This window comes from Mytilus galloprovincialis, chromosome 2 (genome assembly GCF_965363235.1).
Source record: "Mytilus galloprovincialis chromosome 2, xbMytGall1.hap1.1, whole genome shotgun sequence".
In the NCBI taxonomy this organism is placed as follows: Eukaryota; Metazoa; Mollusca; class Bivalvia; order Mytilida; family Mytilidae; genus Mytilus; species Mytilus galloprovincialis.
The window spans coordinates 16,807,792-16,827,523 of record NC_134839.1 but is presented as its reverse complement, the minus strand read 5'-3'; the positions used below and the strand labels follow the sequence as shown (position 1 = coordinate 16,827,523).

Genomic DNA, 19,732 nt, shown 5'->3' with positions numbered 1-19,732 from the left:
CAAGGTCATAGACAAAGCCAAAAGTCTCTTTATTTTTGGATTTTTGGAAGTCTTTAAGTCTTGTTTGAATAAACCTAACTGTCATATTAAAAATTATACAGGCATACACTAATTGTCATATTACTGCATTGGAACAACTTTACAACATAGAATTGTGGATTTGAAGATATTCATGTACGTTTTATATTTTTTGTTCTGTTCATTTGCTTTGGTACAAAAATGTCGGCTTACTTAGACCTTTACGATTATGCTTTGGTATACTGTCGGCAATAATCTGTCCTTTTCAGGATTCATTTACTACGCATATTTTTCTATTAATTTTGTTTGCCCTAAAATGAACATCAATTCCAAATATATTAATGTATTTTTTCCATATTGAAAGACTTATCATCAGATACCTTGTTTTGCTGGAGGCAGACACTTCAGTCCTGGAATACAGGTACATCCATATATGGTGATACTAAACAATTCGACCGTTCCATTATCTGTGGAAATGTAAATTCAAGCATCAAATTAAATTAACTGAATCATAGATAAATTAATATGCATACACATGGAAAAAGTTATGCAACACCTCGGTTTTTCAAACCTTGAAAAATTAGCCTCCTTGTTTAGGATAGAATGATATAGAAAATGCATTTAATTATTTTGATACATTATCAATGATAACACTGGCATTAAAAAAAAATAAGCAAGGATGAAATAAAAATGTTTTTAATTTACCGCAATTTTTGTACATAAAACTGCATTTTACAAATATGACTATAATCAAACATCAGAATGTCAAATATTTATTTCAAAATAAAGCTTAAGATGATTTTTGTTACGTCATTGTTTATTGTTTATAAATACTTTTCATTTAAATTTGGTGTTGCAATGCTATTATCCATGTGTAAATATAAAATCGAGAATGAAAATGGGAAATGTGTCAAAGAGACAACAACCCAACAATAACATGGACAACAGCAGAAGGTCGCCAACAGGTCTTCAGTGCAGCGAAAAATTCCCGCACCCGGAGGCGTCCTTCAGCTGGCCCCATAACAAATATATATACCAGTTCAGTGATAATGAAGCCATACTAAACTTCAAATTGTACACAAGAAACTAAAATTTAAAATAATACAAGACTAACAAAGGCCAGAGGCTCCTGATTTGGGACAGGCGCAAAAATGCGGCGGGGTTAAACATGTTTGTGATATCTCAACTCTCCCCCTATACCTCTAGCTAATGTAGAAAAGTAAACGCATAACAATTCGCACGTTCAAATTCAGTTCAAGAGAAGTCCGAGTCTGATGTCAAACGATATAACCAAAGAAAATAAACAAAATGACAATAATACATAAATAACAACTGACTACTAGCAGTTAACTGACATGCCAGCTCCAGACTTCAATTATGGTGACTTGAGTAACACCGGTATCACTCAGATTACAATTCTACCTTGACAGGTAAGTTTGTATTAAGCCTAGAATATACTTATTTAGCCTCGAGAATTGAAAGGTCAGTTTATCCCATTCATACAATAGAAGTTTATCTATAAGGGTCAGAATGGGGTTTCCAGAATAGAGAACATAATAGTGATACCGGTGTTACTCAAGTCACCATAAACTGATTGAAAGATTATGTCTTCATCATATGAATATCAGGCACAATCCTTCCCGTTAGGGGTTTAGTATCATGCCATCATAACATATATGAGAAGAACATAACCCATGTCATGCCAATAACTGGTTTTTGAATAAATGTGTTTAGTTCCGATGCAAAGACCCTATAAGTGAATCAATCCTTCTTAATAAAATACACTGGTATGTAAAACATCACTATCGCAGAATATTGAGATGTATGTTTGTTTGCAACTGAATAGATTGGTAAATGCTCATCTTTGTGTGCAATCATTTGAGAAATCAGCTAAATCTGTTTAAACATACTTTTTCTACATTTCCAATCAACATTAACTTCACCGAAAGTATAAATGTACCTAATTGAAAAGAAACATAAACATATTCATGCTTTTTTCAAAAGTGTCCTAAGTGACTAACATTAGAAATTACAAAAATTACTTTTAGTTGATGGCTTGCAATTGTTGGGTTAAAGACAAAATATTGTGCTATTTAGAATTACAAATACAACGGTTATAAAAAATTTGAAAACAACACGTTTAATAATTCCTTGTGTCCGAAGCACTTTTCTGGATTTACCTTCATCAGGAACGCTCAAAGCCAAACATTTGAAATCCGAAACTGTATAAGTACCGAAACCTTTGAAAAGCTATATGACAAACATACCTAAAATTAATAGCCAAATTCATCTAAAGTCAACTTTGCCTGAGGGAGTTGAAACCTTTTTCTTAATAATTTCAAAATTTATAAAAGGACAATTTTGGAAAAATTTGTGAATTCATGTCAGTACCGAAGTACTGACTACTGAGCTGATGATACCTTTCGGGGACTGATAGTCCACCAGCAGAGGTATCGACCCAGTTATGTAAAAAAATGCAAACAACACGTTTAATAATTAAATGCGTCCGAAGCACTTTTCTGGATTTACCTCCATTACAAACGTCACCAGGTACGCTAAAATCTGAAGAGAAATAAGTGTAGAACATGTAAGAGCAAAACTAGCCAAATAAAATCAAGATGATTACTATCACTAACTCCGGTGAAATCAAAGGTAACAGCAGTATGCCGCTTGTTCAATAGTCATTAATAGATTAAGCGAAAACTAATCCGGGTCACAAAGCCAAACCGAGGGAAACACATCAACTATAATAGGAATACAACAGAACATTAGAAACACTGATCTTCAAAGGCCGTATAACTGTTAACTTCTATGTCATTTAGTGTCGAGTGGAGATTTATTTCATTGGCAATCACACTACATCTTGTTTTTTATATCATACTTTTTGCACGTGAACAAACTAAATTGGTTTTGAAAATATTTCACTCATAATACTTCTGTCATATTCAAAATCCTGTATGGCGACTTATACGAATATAAATAGTCTTTTTAGCAAAAAAAAAAAAAAAGGATGTCTGACATTTGTAATAATTATGGGACAAATGATAAAAGCCATCTGGGTGTGAAATCATGATTTTGGCTAAAACTGGAACTGAATTAATTTCTGAGTTTGAGATGTTATAAAACAAAACGTGTTTCCCGTGTTGAAAGAAGACAAAAACCTTAAATATTCGAATGATATGTCTCAGTTTGTGGAGTACTAGAAATTTAGTAAAGCTATATCCAATAGATTTCCTCAATTTAATTCTACTGAAAAATTAGTTTAATATAATAACCAATTCTCCTACAAAACAAATTCAAGTCTGCATATACACTATGTTAACGTCAACTGATGTTGATCCGTCTAAACACATGACACAGCATCCCTTTTGCTCAAGTTTACAAACCTGTCTTTCAAATATTTTACCAAAGACTAAAATTTGATTCAATATCTACCTAAATTACTCCCAAAAACAGCCGTAGGTTCCAATCGCCATTGTCCATTTGGATTTTCTCCCCACATTTGCACAGTTAAAACAGTAAGATTCATTTCTCTAGTTGAGTCTAATCCTCTGCCAGGAAGAACTGTAGATCGTGTTCCATAGGGCGATATAAGAACCCACTGTATCTGTCCTGCATGACGGTGTTGAACTTTTAACGACACTTCAACATGCTCGACATAATGTATGTTACACATATTCACTAATACTGTATGCGAGTTGCTTCTAACTCTAAAATAAAATATTGTTGACTTTATTAGTCATAAGGGTAGAAAGTATATTTGACATTGTGGGAAAAGAAACAAACATTTTTTTCTTTTTTTTTTCCTAACATATAATCTCCCAAAAAAAGGGTATCATCCCTAACAAACTCCAGTTCTAATACAAAACGGTAATGAAACAACATGAAATGCGCGAATCGATATTTCCTTTCCATCATCAATTATTTATATCATTCAAATTACTTTAGAAAAAAAAACTTTATTTACTATTAAACCAATCAGGCGAGTTTAATGTTTAAAAATTATATTTGAAGTAGAATTACCATTCAAAGTTTTATACATTTGATAGCAGAATTTTCTTTTGTTTTACTTTTTTTGTTCCTCAAATTGAATATTGTCAGATAAAATATAACATTTTAAAAAAGAAATACATACGGTCTTCGACGGTTATTGCTTGCACTACAGTTCATCACTTGTGGTACATTTTCCCAAACTTTACATTTTTCAACAAGAGCTCCAATGTCCAATAAACCAAAGCCAAAGTATGAAGAAACTATAACAAAAATAGTCAATTTTCATGAGAATTTCATAAAAAACGCAATATTTTTCGGATTCACTTTTATCAGGCACGTTCAACGTCAATAATTTTAAAGTCCAGAATATCAGAAATACGTGAAAAGGTAAATATTCAAATCGGATCAAAAATATCAGAATCTATATAAGATCCTCTCCTATTGCATTAAACTAATATTTTTCAACATCCAAAATACATTGTATTGAATAAAGATTTTAAATACACTGTATTGACTATATCAGCAATATTAGAATTATTCATATAAGAAAACGTGGTATGATGTCAATGAGAAAAATCTACACCAGAGACTAAATAACATAGAAGTTTATAACTAATTAATGTGTACCAACCCGACAAGTTTGCTGCATTTTTCATAAAATAATTTCCTCCTTGTTCGAATTCTGGCAAATCTCCTCTACATGTTAAAACAAGTAGATGCATTACATCACGATAGGATAATCTCGGACTGAAATATAACATACATTTTACTAAAAGAAAAAGCCATGAGCTCTAGCATATATTATACGATTGTTTACAGAATTCATGTTTAACTACTTTTACTGCAAATTTATTGACAAATAGTTAATAAACATTTAGGGCGGAATAAATGTATTCGAAAATTAACAATATAGGTTTAGATTAGTATGATACCAGGATGATTTACTAAAACATGTTAAGTAACAATCTTTTAATGTTTAATAATTTAATACTATCACTGTTATATAAAATATAGACGTAAATAATATCATTGCTGATTTCAGTTCCTCGGAATTTGATGCGAAGAATCCTTCATCCAGGTTTCGCAATAATAGTAAATAGACACAGATGTTACTACTAAAATAATAAAAATTGAGAAAGATTCAAGTTAAAATTTTAGTAGTAACATCTGTGTCTATTTACATTTATTACTTTTTTTTATCAATTGTAGCATCATCTGAGTTTTTACAATTTGTGTAAAAGACTATATCCGATATTTAACTAAGAAAAAATGTACAAAATAATTAAACCAGCAAACAAGCAAAATGTTTAAGTGCACAACATACTTAGCACTAAGGGCAAGCACTACAGCCCCTGACACCATTGGAGTAGCTGCTGAGTTCTGATTAAAATATTCTGTCGATTTATTGCCTATATCTGTTGTTACCTTTCAAAAAAAAAAGTTTGTTTTAACTAAAAATACCTTTATGATCATTTATCGACCTCAAAACGATTATGGAATACGTATCCAACATTAATACATTATATATCAACCTGTTTCCTGTTCCTTGTGTCTGCATGAACGACACCGTTGGCTCTAAAGTATGATCAACGTCGATACTATAGTTCAGAACAAAAGTACTACGGGTTGTTGTACTAAAACTTCAAAATATTGCTTCTTACTGGTATTAAGTAAAGCCATGGGACCTTTAGTATTCGTTAAAGTCTCATATAACCTCGAACAAGGTCGAGTCTGTGTTATTTGAAAGTAGCATTTATGAACTAATTTCAATAACAAAGAACATAAATTAATACATATTAGGACAAAGTTTCGCCAAAAGTGAAAATAGAAAGTACAATGTGTAAACTGAAAGTAGCTTATTGTCTCCCTTATTTGAAGAAAGTTCAAGAAACAATATATTTTCTGGCTTGAAATCAATCAACGTTGGAATTGACCATTTGTAGACGAAAGGTGATGATAACTCCCTTTTTGGATGTAGAACCATTACATCTAATTTTTTGTATATTATCTGTTTAATACTAGCTATCTTCTGACACTTGAAGTGATTTTTAAACCAAATTTACTATATCTTTTTCATATAATTATTCCCTTCCAAATGTGTGTCATAATCATGATAATGAAAGAAAAAGGCCAAAGAGTAGATTAACAGTTTTGTTAACAATATTACTTTTATAAAATATTAAGCGTGCTGTTTAGTGCAAAAATTCAAACGTATCTTCAAACATGATTTCATCAGTATGAAATCACTACAAATCATGAAAAAAAATCCCAAACTTGAAAAAATACTTGAATATACTTTTGCGCTTGTATGATTAATGATTGCATGAATACATTTTACATAACCACTTATGCATGTATCAAAATTCTACATGGCAAATTTCAACAAATGCTTAAATTCTTGTAGTGACACATGCTATGCGAGAAGTCCCCTACTACTAAAAATAGCTTGTTTGGTTAAATAATTTTTTAGAATTCTAATCATTTCTATCCTAAATTGGTGCTGTAAGTTCATGCACAAGTAAAACGTAAAATCACCAAAAAAACTTTTTTTTAGAACTTTTTTTGAAGATGTATTGCTACTGTTATAAATGTTCCAAATAAGTAGAGGTTGCCTTTGTGGTATATGTTCTCACACCAATATTTTAAATACATCATCTGCTATCGTCTGACTTCAACAAAAATCAAGACAGTATATTTTTTTTCCTTGTTCCGTTAATTGATATCGTTTGAATTTGTGAACTTTTATGAACTTTCATTTTTAAATTGGCATTGGATTTATTATTTTTTTGTTCAATAGGACACCTCGTCATTACTGCAGGAGTCACTCTCGCTTTGACGTTCTGAATTAATTAAAAGCACAAAATGTCAATTCTTGCTATATTTCTAAAAATAATATGAGCCTTCCAAATTTGTTTTAAAATTATAGACATAATCAAAAATAATAAAAAGAAAAATTAAAAAAAAAGGAAATATACAATGAAATAGTTAACAATTTTTCAATCCAAACAGTCTCATTTTTTTTAATTCAACATATACGATTATATCTAAGATAATTCAAATAATTATTGTAAAAGAGAGACGAACGTTACAAGAGGGACAGTCAAACTCATGTCATATCAATATGTATTTTAACTGTTTCATCAACTGTCTGATTTCATAAATAAATAAGAATAACTCTGACATTTCAGTACTTTAGTACTGATATTCAATACGGATATTTGAAAATTGGAATTTATGGTCTGGAATGCTGCTCCTTTAATTATTTCTCGTATTTCATTCCCCGAATCATCTTTTTTTATTAGCTATTTAACGTTTATGTTAAGATTTTGAGATATATTTTACATCATAACATAATGCATCAATGATTACTTCTGAAAAAAAAATAATGTCTATTAAACAAAATATAATGTCCTTCAAACAGTTTAGGAAGTGCATGAACAAATTAAAACATCTGGAAATATATGTTATAAAAGAAAAATTTCGTATGATTATTAATAAACAAATACAAAAGAGCAACGAACATATATTTGAAAAATATAAAAAATATATATATTGATTAAGGATATACTGTAAACTTTACTTTCATACATTTCTAGGAAAGTCTACAGTTATAAAGTGAAAACAGTTTTACTGAATTATCTATAATCTTATAGGAGTATCCTTTAAAAGAAAATGTTACATAAATTTTTGAAAAAAAATGAATCACCTGTATACCATTGAACTTAACTGTATGGAGTTATATGATTCAATACTTTAAAATGACGAATTTAACAGTAAAGTTACTCTGTACATAATATGAAATTATAATAAATCAAAGGGAAAAAAACACTACTGTTAATATACTTAAGTTAAAAATGTGTGTGGTTATTAACGTACCATTCTTAAACAACCTTTACAGAGATATACTACAACGTGTTTAGAATCATGTGACAAAACTTACTAGTTTATGATGTGTTGCTCCAGCCTTAGCTGTAAAAGCAGCTACCATCATTGCGCTGCAGAACTCACCAGTTGGAAGTTTGGTCAAATCATTCTGAATTCCTACAAAACGCGGGATTTACAATTGTTTTTTTATTAGACTCATCAAAAATTGAAATCATTTTAAACAACAGATTTAAAAAAGAAAATTTCGACAATAGACCTGATTGGATTTTGTGTTCATTGTTGGACGACGTTATTAGTAATATGCAGTTGTCTAATATCTATACTACTTCAATACCGAGGTCAAATAGGTCAAATTTGTTAGTCGGCATGGCGTAATTAAAGGCAACAGTAGTGTACCGCTGTTCGAAAGACATAAATCGGTTGAGAGAAAACTAATCTTGGCCACAAACTGAAACCGGAAGGGAACACATCAACCATAAGAGGAAACACTGAAGTGCAACGAAAAAACGACAATGCAACATACACAAAAACGAGAACAATAAGATAATTGTCATTTTCCTGACTTAATATAAACTACGAATAAAAGAAAGAAACTTCATATATACCTAATATATGACAGTGTTATTGATTAAAAATTTCACCATGCCCGGCCCTTTTGTTTTCAACAAATTTAATAATACCAATAATTAACAAATTCCGGGTCGAATCCGATACCTATTTCAATAGTACATGTTATCCTGTATCTGATTGGTACGTTCGGTCTCTGTCAGGAGCACCACCAAACGGTGTATTTAGGAGTTGCTATATACACGGGTCATAATCATAACTTCGTCATTATAAAATGATTGGCACTACTAAATTCAATCATTGACCTAGTAGTTTCCGGCTGTAATAAATCACCAGAATAAATTAGAAGGATTTTGAAATCAGGGAAAACTGCGCATTTAATAATCAGCATGATAACAAGAATGCTAAAAGCAGGCCTGAATTAAGGCATAGAAACTTTAACGATGTCGCGTGTGTGTACTGGTGAATGTTAAATCTAATGATTACTAATCACCAAAAATAACTTCTGAAAGGAATCAATATCTTCCAGAGAGTATATTAACACTACAAAATGGGGAATGCCATAGTTGTTTCTCAACGTGAATCTGAATGGAATTTGAATACTCAGGCTTTGTTATTTGAACTTTTATGGTATGATAAACATTTTGATATCGGCACATAGAGCCTAAGATCGTGCACATCGAGAGCAAAGTTTAATAAAATTGACTATGTGGCAGCATTTAAACTTTCAGATTTTAAATGAAATAATAACATTACATGTCATATTTTACACAGGATGTATTAATGATAGTTGTCTACCCAAAGTTTCCTTGTTTTTACACTAACCTGGTAAAAAATAATCCAAAAAAAAAAACCCAACCATTTCAAACGTAGCAAATTCAATATGAGTGAACCAAGACATTATTAACCGTAAACGAGCATGCTTATCGGAATTTATATTAATTTTACTTGCATGAGGCTATGGAAAACAAATCAGTAGATAAAAAAAGCTTTTTGTACATAAACATATTAGTAACACACATTTCAATTCTTCTTAGTAATAACATAATACATAGGAAAAAGATTTACAAAGGTTTTAACGACAACCATCAAATTATTGATTTAAGATCACAATAATAAACATAGCTTCAATAGTTTGATAAAGGACAGAATATAATTGATACGCAAAGGTTTCTGCGATAAATACCAAATATCTTGAATTCATAGTATGCATGGAGTCTATTGCGAGTCCAATAATTCTATCAGTTTTCCATCTTACTGAGTCTTTTGCTTTCATGAATATATATTAGTCTATCAAGTTTTCTTTTAAACATATGTTAATTGCTGTCGTATTATTTTGTTCTAATGATAATAACTTTTTTATAATTATATAGAATTTGTTAACTAGATTAATAAAGTACTATGTTATTTTCATCGATTCCCTTAAAATATCAAATAAAATAAAATCAATATCTAAATTTAGTTTTATTTGGTTTTTTTTCCTCAAATAGCCAGGTCATTTCAATATTTTGATATTATAGAATTTCTATTGATACTAACCATCCACACTCATAACCGCGCTTGTTTGTATCTATCACGTTTAATGTTTTCATGAGAAATTTGTTCGGGCCTAAAATTCTAAATCATTCAGACATTTTTTTATTTTTTTAAAAAATGTCTTATTTGCAGAAATTAAAACTTGATACTTAAGGCAATTAGTGTTGATGTACTGTTTATCTCAAAGTTATCATAGGTAATACAATTTCCATGTTCTTCTAACAAGTTATTCAGCACCCAATTCATTTCTACTCGGATATTTATATAAAATCTGTATTTTATTATTCCTTCATACATTGAATGTATTAGTTTCAAATTTATCTTGTATATCTTAAAGATATTTCAAAACATTATATACTTCATTGCAAACTGAATTTTTCAGCTTTATATAAAGGCCAAGAAATGGCCTTTTAACATATTCAAAAATCGAAAAGAGATTAAGTTTCCCAAGTTTGGAATAATTTCCATTAATTTGTCTTATCCAGGTTAATAAAAAAAAAGTATTTAGTTTTCAATAATGTTTTTTTTTTATTTTCAGAGATCCTGTACATTTGAGTTATGATTAAGTTTCTCTTTTAACTTTATGTGGTCTGGTCTATACCAAATATAACTACTACCTACATCTCATTTGTTTCTTAAAATAGTTCTAGCATACATATATCTCATTTGATATTATGATAGTTACAGATCGCTTATATGTACCTGCTACTGAAATAACATATCTGTTTGTCACCAGTCTATCGTAAGCACAGCTATCGCGACCAAAATCTGTATCATCACCACCACTGTTCCCTGTAGCAAACACATAGACAGATCCAAGACCACCTCTACCCTGAATGATAAATAAAAAAAACCTAAACGAAAAATATCTGATGTGAAAGTAGCATCCGCCATTTTCTCTTGTGACACTAGTTTTACTGTATTTCATTTAATGTATTTTAGAAGCGGGTTTATAGCGAAATAGCATATCTATTCACAGGAGTCATTTCTAGTTCAGTATTTATAGTTATATGATTTTTAGATTGGGAATAGTTATTAGAGCAATGTTCCTTTACTTTGTGTGTGCGTTATACAGTTCGTGTACTAATTTTGTGTCATGGATACAAACCATATATCCTTTGTGTTATCTATCATACATGAATTCATAAAATATTACTGCAATTGTATTTGCTACTGCTTAACATTTTGGAATACATCATATTTGAAACTTCAGGAAAATTTCACTTTAGTATTACATATCAATTAGGTAAAACATGACTGTCGCTACCACACACCTTAATTGTTGATTATTGAATTTCCTTTTATCTCATAGATATATGCAGTAACAATGAAGTAATACATGGTTCGGTAAAATTATAAACTGCTTAGAGTTTGTAACAAATTACTTTTTTCTTTTGAACAGACGACTTGCACCTTTTGTACATACACATACATTTCGAAAAAAACATGTTTATATTATGCATTATTGAAGAACGTTATTGCTATACATTCTCTTGTTTTCTTCGTTCAACACTTTTCTTTTTTCATTTGTTTCAATGAGAACAAAGAACATTTTAAAAGTCGCTGTGTTTGTTACGGGTTACTTAAAAATTGCCTTACGAATTTCGTTCCCCTTTTGAAAGACTCTTCTTGTTGTGTAAGTAATGGATATGTCACGGTTCCAGTATGGAAATTTGCAAAACTGCTTGAATACACATCAATTATATTCATATGATGAGTAAGTGCTTCCACGTCTAACGTCTTAAACATTGAACTCGAGGCTACCTTTATATCTATAAAGGATCAAACATATCTAAAACGCCCATGCAAAATAGGTTTATCATCTAAAACATATAAAATAATTAAATTGAGTTTCCTTGATTCATGCATCAATTGTGTTTTCAATATTCTTTACCCTGGTTTGATTGAGCATGTAATAAAAGCGGAATATCCAATGACATTAAACAAAATGTATGATCATTATTTATAAATATGTTCAAGAAATATCTTAATGTATGGACGAGTCCGTTTGTAGATTTTCGATATGTCTTGAAGTGTACCACTTTCTCACATGTACGCTTCAAAACCAGTTTTAAAACAGTACAACATGTCATGTATTTCACTTGTGCTTCCAATATATAAAACTAACCACACGAGAAAAAAATACCTAAATGTGAGCTGTGGTGCTCAATCTAAAAAATAAGACAAGGGGGTTAGGCAAGATAAAATTGACACCGCCTACCAATTATGTGAAGGAACTTTGGTAATTCATTCTTCAATAACTCTCTTTAGAATTCTATCCGCACTGCATATTGCAAACTTGTGTGATTTTTCTAATTCTTAAAGACATACCATATGGGTTTGATCCAACAGCGATTTTTTACGAACACTCTCAAAGAGAATACTTTATACACGATCAACTAAAATATGTAATAATGATATACCTTCGTGTGTTACTTTAAGAAATAACGGTTTTGAAATGTAAAATATTCGCTAGAAATTTATAATCTTTTTTTATTCTATTCTTTAGGACTTATTCCTAATCACTTTGTTCGGAAAGATAAAGACTCCTGGTTTTTTTTAATTTAAAACATCTTCTATGTATTAGTAATCTCTAAATTGGCGTAACAACTGTATTGAAATAGTTTATATTTATTAAATTTTCATGATTTCAGGTTTAAACGGACATATTTCATGCTATATATTTATTTAAATTTGAAAACCTTCATCAGTGAATTATTTATAAAGCAATTGTTTAAACAATCTTCCAAAAAAAGTAAGTCAAATATAATTTGACAAAAAAAAACTTGGTTCAATGATTAGTTTCCAGCTAATCATCAAATTAGTTAGAAAATATATCATTTCCATATATGTGAAATTTGAGGGCGCATAAATAACAACTAACGTCAGCGACGTTATTACCTTCTCTGTTGCTATAAAGTAATCAATATATATATATATCACATTTCTGAGAGGGTGATAGAGCACATTGTTACCTCGGGAAAACATTGTCAACCGCGGCGAAGCCAAGGTTGTTAGTGATTTTTCGAGGGTTACCAATCTGCTCTATCACCTTCTCAGCCATGTGTTATTTAATTTATCATACTGATTGTCCTATCATTATTGTCATTTACAGATTAATTTTATATTAAAATTATTTTCTATGACGTCACGTGAATAACAAAGTTATGGGTATTAGAAAAAAAAAAGCTAGGCAAGATGTTTTATTTTTTTTATTTTGACAGTCAAATAATAAACTCTGAGTCAAAACGTAGAACTTAAGTATTGTATTTAATTACTTGATGTGATTTCAATTCATTGTCTTTTAAATTATCGATTTTTAATTGGTTTAGACGAGAGGGTAACATTCAAAACAATTGTCACCCGCTCAGCCATGTGATAGAGTAAATTAACACCCTCGTATTAGCCAATCAAAATATGGCATTTTAACATGGAGTATAATAATGTACATTGTCATTTCTGGCTTATGTTTAACCTTTAAAGAAAAAGCATCGACAAATGTTATCTTTTATATGGTCTTAGTAAATATATAATACAGATATTTTCAGCTCGTGTTAACTGAAATGACTATTTGTTTGACAGTGGTGATATCGAAGAACACAGTGACATGATATAGACAATAAATTGTGGAGTAAGCTACTGATGTGCGAAAGACGTGGCAAACTGTTGTTGATGTTGCCATGTTCGCAGTGAATTTTTTTGTGTAATAATATAGTAGTATCATCCTTTTTCTGCTGCTTTATGTCACAATTCTAATTAGATTTAAAAAACAACTGTTTCATCTAGGTAAAATGTCATTATTTTGAAACTTGCGTTAAAAGGGACTCCACTGATATCGTACCAGGTGAAAACATATAAGATCACATTACCTCGTGTCGAATTCTTACTTTTCGACTCAGAAAGAACAACATCAAAATCAACCTTTTAAAACTTAACCAAAATAAGAAAATAGTCATTTGCGGTCCCCCTAACGTAAGCATTGCTAGAATGTGCAGGAATTTTCCATGTCGTTTGATTAACATCTTAATATATATTGCTCGTGATATACAGAAGGGTTGTTTTTTGTTTGTGGGTTATCAATTTGACTATTCATCTGTGAATGCTAAATATACAAAAAATACTTTTCAATGCAGAGTTATATTGATTAAATCAGTGGCTGAAGTTATCAACCAGACACTTAAATCACAAAGTTAAATGAAACTGACAACAACATGAAAAAACAAAACTGTGATACAAATGGAAATCGATACCAATAAAGTTAGATTCCTTCAATGGCCTTACAAAAAAGACTTAGATTATAACATTAAAAATGAACTATTGTCCACTGTCCCAGGTAAGGGGATGGTTGGGATCCCGCAAACATGTTTAACCCCGCCTAATTCTATATGTATGTGCCTGTCCCAAGTCAGGAGCCTGTAATTCAGTGGTTTTCGTTTGTTAAGGTGTTACATATTTGTTTTTCGTTCAATTTTTGTACATAAATTAGGCTGTTAGCTGTCTCGTTTGAATTGTTTTACATCGTCATTTCGGGGCCTTTTATAGCTGACTGTGCGGTATGGGCTTTGCTCATTGTTGATGACCGTACGTTGACCTATAGTTGTAAATTTCTGTGTCATTTTGATCTCTTTTGGATAGTTGTCTCATTGACAATCATACCACATCTTCTTTTTTATATAACAAAACGATGCATTCGTTTTCTTTAATAGTTTATTTTGTGAGTATCATTGTTTTAAAAAAGATGATTAAAAGTTTAGTAAACCAGATACATTGTCATTTACAGAGGATGTATAATAAGAGTTCCTATTCTTGTTGTGAACTAAATTTAAGGCTGGATGTCAGGTTTATAATATCTTATCATAAGCCCTCTATGTTTGACTTTCAAAACACTAGTACGTATAGTTTGAACTATATACCTTACCTGCTATTTCTGAACCAAATGCTATTCCAACAGTTTGATTGCCATTTTTCAAAGCCCCAATTATACCAGCCACTCGAGTTCCATGTCTGTAAAAATAATTGTAAATTTACCAGACAAGTAATCTTAATTGTCATAAAGAATAAATAAAGCTGGTGAGAGAAATAAACAAAAATTAAATAACAGATATAAATAAAACCCTTTCAACCATTAGTTCATCGTTCCTCATTCAATATAAATTTTAAAAAGGAATCAAGACCTTGTGATTATAAAATCTTTGTTGGATTGAAAGTCATCAACATCAAATTAGAAGTTGTGGATTGATTGTCAAGGTAACAACAATCCACGAGACCGTATGACGTAAAAGTTGCCAATTATAAATTACAGTACGGTGATCAAGTATGAGCAAAACTTATACAGTATAATTAAATTAAATTAAATACAAATGTAAACCATTCAAACGATATTTTAACGGCCTGATTATTTACAGACCAACAAATGAAAACAGATATGAAATAAATAGTATGAGCTACAATTATGTGAGTGATATTTTTATTTTGAAAATATAAACGAAATTATTGTTCTGTCAAAAGATTTGAATATTTATTATTAAAAAGACAATATGATTGTAGAAAAGACAACTACTGACTTTAAGCCCAACACAGGTTCGAAAATATTTTCAACAATTCAAACCAAACCAAACCAATTTCAAGCTTTTCTTATCCACAAATAATGTCTCATTACGCCATAATGAACTTACATAAACGCTATGAGTAAAATCGACATATTGGATTACATATTTCCCTTGCCTTGAAACCATTAATTAACTCCCCATGAGAATTATAGACTTTGAATGATATTTTACTAAATTAAATTGATATCTTTTTTGGTGTCTTTCACGAAAACCACACATGAACAGAAACTATTACACAGATATACAAAAGTACCCCGTAATATGTAAGAATATTTTGAGGAATTTATTACTTGTCTAAAATCGGCCATCGACACATCTGTTTGTTATTTGTAACTATCTGATGAGTCAATATAGTTTTATTGCTACCAAGAAAGCTATATCATCAAGGGTCATAGTGGTTCATTATAAATCTGTCCTTCTTCCTTCATACACTTCACGAAATTATAGTGGAGCTTCTTCGAATTTATGTGTAAGATGACAGCGATCATGTCGTGACTACAATCTCGTCTTTTTCTCTACGATTGTGACACTATCCAGTGACATTGTGTCAATACTTTGTAAATTAAGTGTTTTATCGTTATCATTTTTCCATGGTGTTTTCTGTTTTTATTGGGCATGATTTTTTATTTCTCCTTGGTAAGGTCTGTCAATTGTTCTCAGATTGCTAATATGAAAATTTTGTTCGAAACGTATAAGTCTATTAAACTTTTTGATCTGATGTAACCTTCTGTCCAGGCGTCGTTGTAAACGCGAATTGCACATAAAATCTACACAACTTTTTTTATTAGGCTTATTAGTCTAATGATCCACCAACATTACAGTGTATTATAAAACTTACTTGAAAGAATTTATTGTTCCTGTCTTGGCATCACCAAAACTAATCGCTCTGTTCTGCAAAATAAATTAATATTAATATTTTCATTTACAAAAATGAGATTTCACATTTTTACAACACGTTAATCATGTTAAACTTTTTTTTTAATCTTAAATAGGATTTAAAATAGCCCACCAATAAAGGTTAAATGCTGGTTTTAATACAAGCATCGAGCAGTCGTGATCAAAACTATTTCAGATAAAAATTAATTTCACAAAAATACTGAATTCCGAGAGGAAAATTCAAAAAGGAAAGTCCCTTATCCAATGTCAAAATCAAAAGCTCAACACATCAAACGAATGAATATCAACTGTCCGGTCTTGGCACAGATATTTTCCTATGTAGAAAACGGTGGATTAAACCTGGTTTTAAAGCTAGCTTAATCTCTCACTTGTATGACAGTCGCTTAAATTTTTTTTATTGACAACGATGTGTGAACAAAACAAACAGACATAATAGGTAAAAATGTCAAAAATAGAGGTACAGAGATTCTTTTGCGCGAGGTGAGAGTTAAAAATATTCTTACAATCCAAGGGTCAGTATCGCTACAGGCTCATTTTGAGTTCCATGTCGTTTTAATTTGTTACTTGAATGCTAAAATATAAGATTTTCAATTTTCGGCATGAGAGTAATTTGAATTATGGTTTTTGTTTGTAAATTCGTTACAGTTTAGAAGAGTTATATACAAATATTTCCTATAAACAATAATAATTCACTTCTAGATATATTGTAAACCATTTAAGCCAGTACTAGACTACAGTGAAATTATCAAGAGCCTATCTGAAGCGACGACATACTACAGATGAGTATTCACATCAAATTCATATGGGCTGTTGATATTCATGAAAGGGGTTATACTATATGTTTACCAAAATAAACTTGTAGTCGCATAAATTGTCTACTTACAATATTTAAATCAAAATGATCTTGAATGCCTTTGTCAACTACACCAACAGTAACCCCAGTTCCATTGACACAACTTTTCCATGCCGGTAGTACGTTCATATCATATTTATCGGTTTCAGATTTATTCTAAATTAAGACATTAAATAAATTTATTACAGCTAAATCTGGAAATAAACTCATCGAAAATACCAGTCTAGTAATTGGAGAGGTCAGACGTGTGTTTCGTAAACATAAGACTCATAAGTAACACTCAAAAAAATAAAAATCTAAAATATGTACGATGTTAAAGAGCAACAGAACTTGATAAAAACTAGTTTTTTTTTTTGCTTTATTTCACTTTACTTTGGGTAACACAATTTTTTAGATAAAAAAAAAATACGAAAGATGACGAACATTTGTTCGATTTAAATTGTACGACTTAGAAGATTATAGTAGAATCAGATTTACATGATTTATTTTGCATCATAATCATACTGATGAAGGATATCTGTTATCCAAAATATTTATATACAGACAATTACATTAAACTTTCCCTTTTTAAATATTGAAGTTTTGTACACTTTATAAGTGTTTATATTTATATATGCGTGTGTTACACAGTTATGAAGGTTTTTTTTCATTGCGCTAAATCGACCGACAAAAGGTTTACGTTTAGTATGTTTATGATCTTGTCCGATATTCTATGATATCAATGTGAAGAAAGCTCGATAATCTATTCGTAATATACTAACAAAAGTATCCTTTGTTTGAACTGGAACTGATTGCACTATATTTGTAAGACAATCTTGATTTTTCTATACTTTGTGAGTTAGTTAAATTTCATATTAAACCATAATTTGCATCAGTATATACCAACAGATAAAATTTGATGAAAAGGTTTTTTTCCATTATACTAGTCATGTGCTTAATTGCATCATAGGCATATACATTCTACTATATGTTTCTGTGTGGAAAAAAATAGTTTTTGTTAAGGTCATATGAAACGAGTGACTGGTGAAAAATAATGTTTATCCAATTCTTGAACGAATGCATGTATATATCATAAACTAAGTGTTCTATGCACGATTTTATCATTTTTTACGCAAATATATCTAATAATCGTCAATTTTTTTTCTCTCTGTCTGTTATGATATAAAAGATATTGTAGCTAATTAAATGCATTGTTTTGACTCCGAAGTTTACCCATGTCACCTTATAGTAAACAATCAACAAAAAGCATGGATATTGAGCACGTGTTTAACATGTACAATCAGATAATAGTTTATTTCAGTGACAGACCCATGCGTATTGCGATCACCGGATTTTTACGAGGAGGGTCACGCTAAGATAACTTTCCATACGGAAAACATGTTGGCAAATTGCTTCCTAGAAGCAAGCAATTAAAAAACAGTAAACTTCTTCTAAATGTGGACATATAAGAAAATCTTCAGAAAAAAGTATATGTACATAAGACTTTAGTTAGTTTAATAATGAAAACTATCCATTTTGTTATAAAAAAAAAACATATGCATCATTGTTTTTAATTTGAGGTTTCATATGACTTTTAGCAACTTGTTCGTTCCAAAGGAAGATTTTTAGAGCCATGACAATGAAGAAATGTATGACGTATTGTTTAAATAGATATTCTATATACAGGTTTGTCGTCAATTTCAAAAATTAGAATAGCAATTTTGTTTATTTCAAACAATGCATCAACAAATGTTGTATGTTATATTTACGATGAGACATCATTCAATGCATTGTTAATTCTTTTCTATTCTTTACAAATAAACAAAGCCGGTTTATCATTTTGAATAAATATATATGATCAGTCACTGTAAGCAGAAAGAAATACAAGTTCATTTTTATACACCTCGTGAAATATTTCTAGGTAAAACGTTTTGAAACTATATCATGTATATCATGTATATTGCTATGTTCCTATTGAGTTTCATAGAATGATAGGCATAGACCATGTCTCTCTCGTATCTCAATATCATGTTTGTGCATTCTATATAGTCGATGTGCATTAGAAGTTGACTTTGCGAACCACATATTAAGCGAGACGCATATGTTTTGTATTTTAGTGAGAACAAATATATGCTCTTCCAGCAAAGTGAATAAACACTAAACAATGGAAAATGTTTTGCATTTTTTACTGTTTAATTTGATTTATGTTCGTACACATTTCTCGTCAATACCGTTGTTGAAATTTTATATCTTGATTAATTTGTGTTTCATAACAATTTCCAGGCAAAATGAAATATTTCTAATAACATATAGAAAAAAGTGTGTTCAATTTTAATATGGAAATCAATGAAAAAGAAATGGAATTTTACGACAGTAATCAATAGAAACATTTCAT

The 19,732-nt window shown here is 30.2% G+C and overlaps 2 protein-coding genes across 4 annotated transcripts in view; one reads left to right on the top strand and one right to left on the bottom strand.

Annotated features, from left to right (window-relative positions):
- The window catches only part of LOC143063020 (aspartate--tRNA ligase, cytoplasmic-like), a 210,324-nt gene that overhangs the window by 110,264 nt on the left and 80,328 nt on the right, over positions 1 to 19,732 (top strand). The window lies entirely within an intron of this gene.
- The window catches only part of LOC143063015 (endoprotease bli-4-like), a 37,789-nt gene that overhangs the window by 9,177 nt on the left and 8,880 nt on the right, over positions 1 to 19,732 (bottom strand). For all 3 annotated transcript variants that reach the window (XM_076234917.1, XM_076234919.1, XM_076234918.1), the window contains exons 5-15: positions 17,389 to 17,514; positions 16,447 to 16,499; positions 14,918 to 15,003; positions 11,599 to 11,771; positions 10,702 to 10,831; positions 7,952 to 8,052; positions 5,336 to 5,436; positions 4,643 to 4,758; positions 4,154 to 4,271; positions 3,454 to 3,728; positions 399 to 485 (exon numbers count right to left, since the gene is read on the bottom strand). In XM_076234917.1, the coding sequence (XP_076091032.1) occupies positions 399 to 485; positions 3,454 to 3,728; positions 4,154 to 4,271; positions 4,643 to 4,758; positions 5,336 to 5,436; positions 7,952 to 8,052; positions 10,702 to 10,831; positions 11,599 to 11,771; positions 14,918 to 15,003; positions 16,447 to 16,499; positions 17,389 to 17,514 (1,366 nt within the window). The remainder of the gene's footprint in view (positions 1 to 398; positions 486 to 3,453; positions 3,729 to 4,153; positions 4,272 to 4,642; positions 4,759 to 5,335; positions 5,437 to 7,951; positions 8,053 to 10,701; positions 10,832 to 11,598; positions 11,772 to 14,917; positions 15,004 to 16,446; positions 16,500 to 17,388; positions 17,515 to 19,732) is intronic.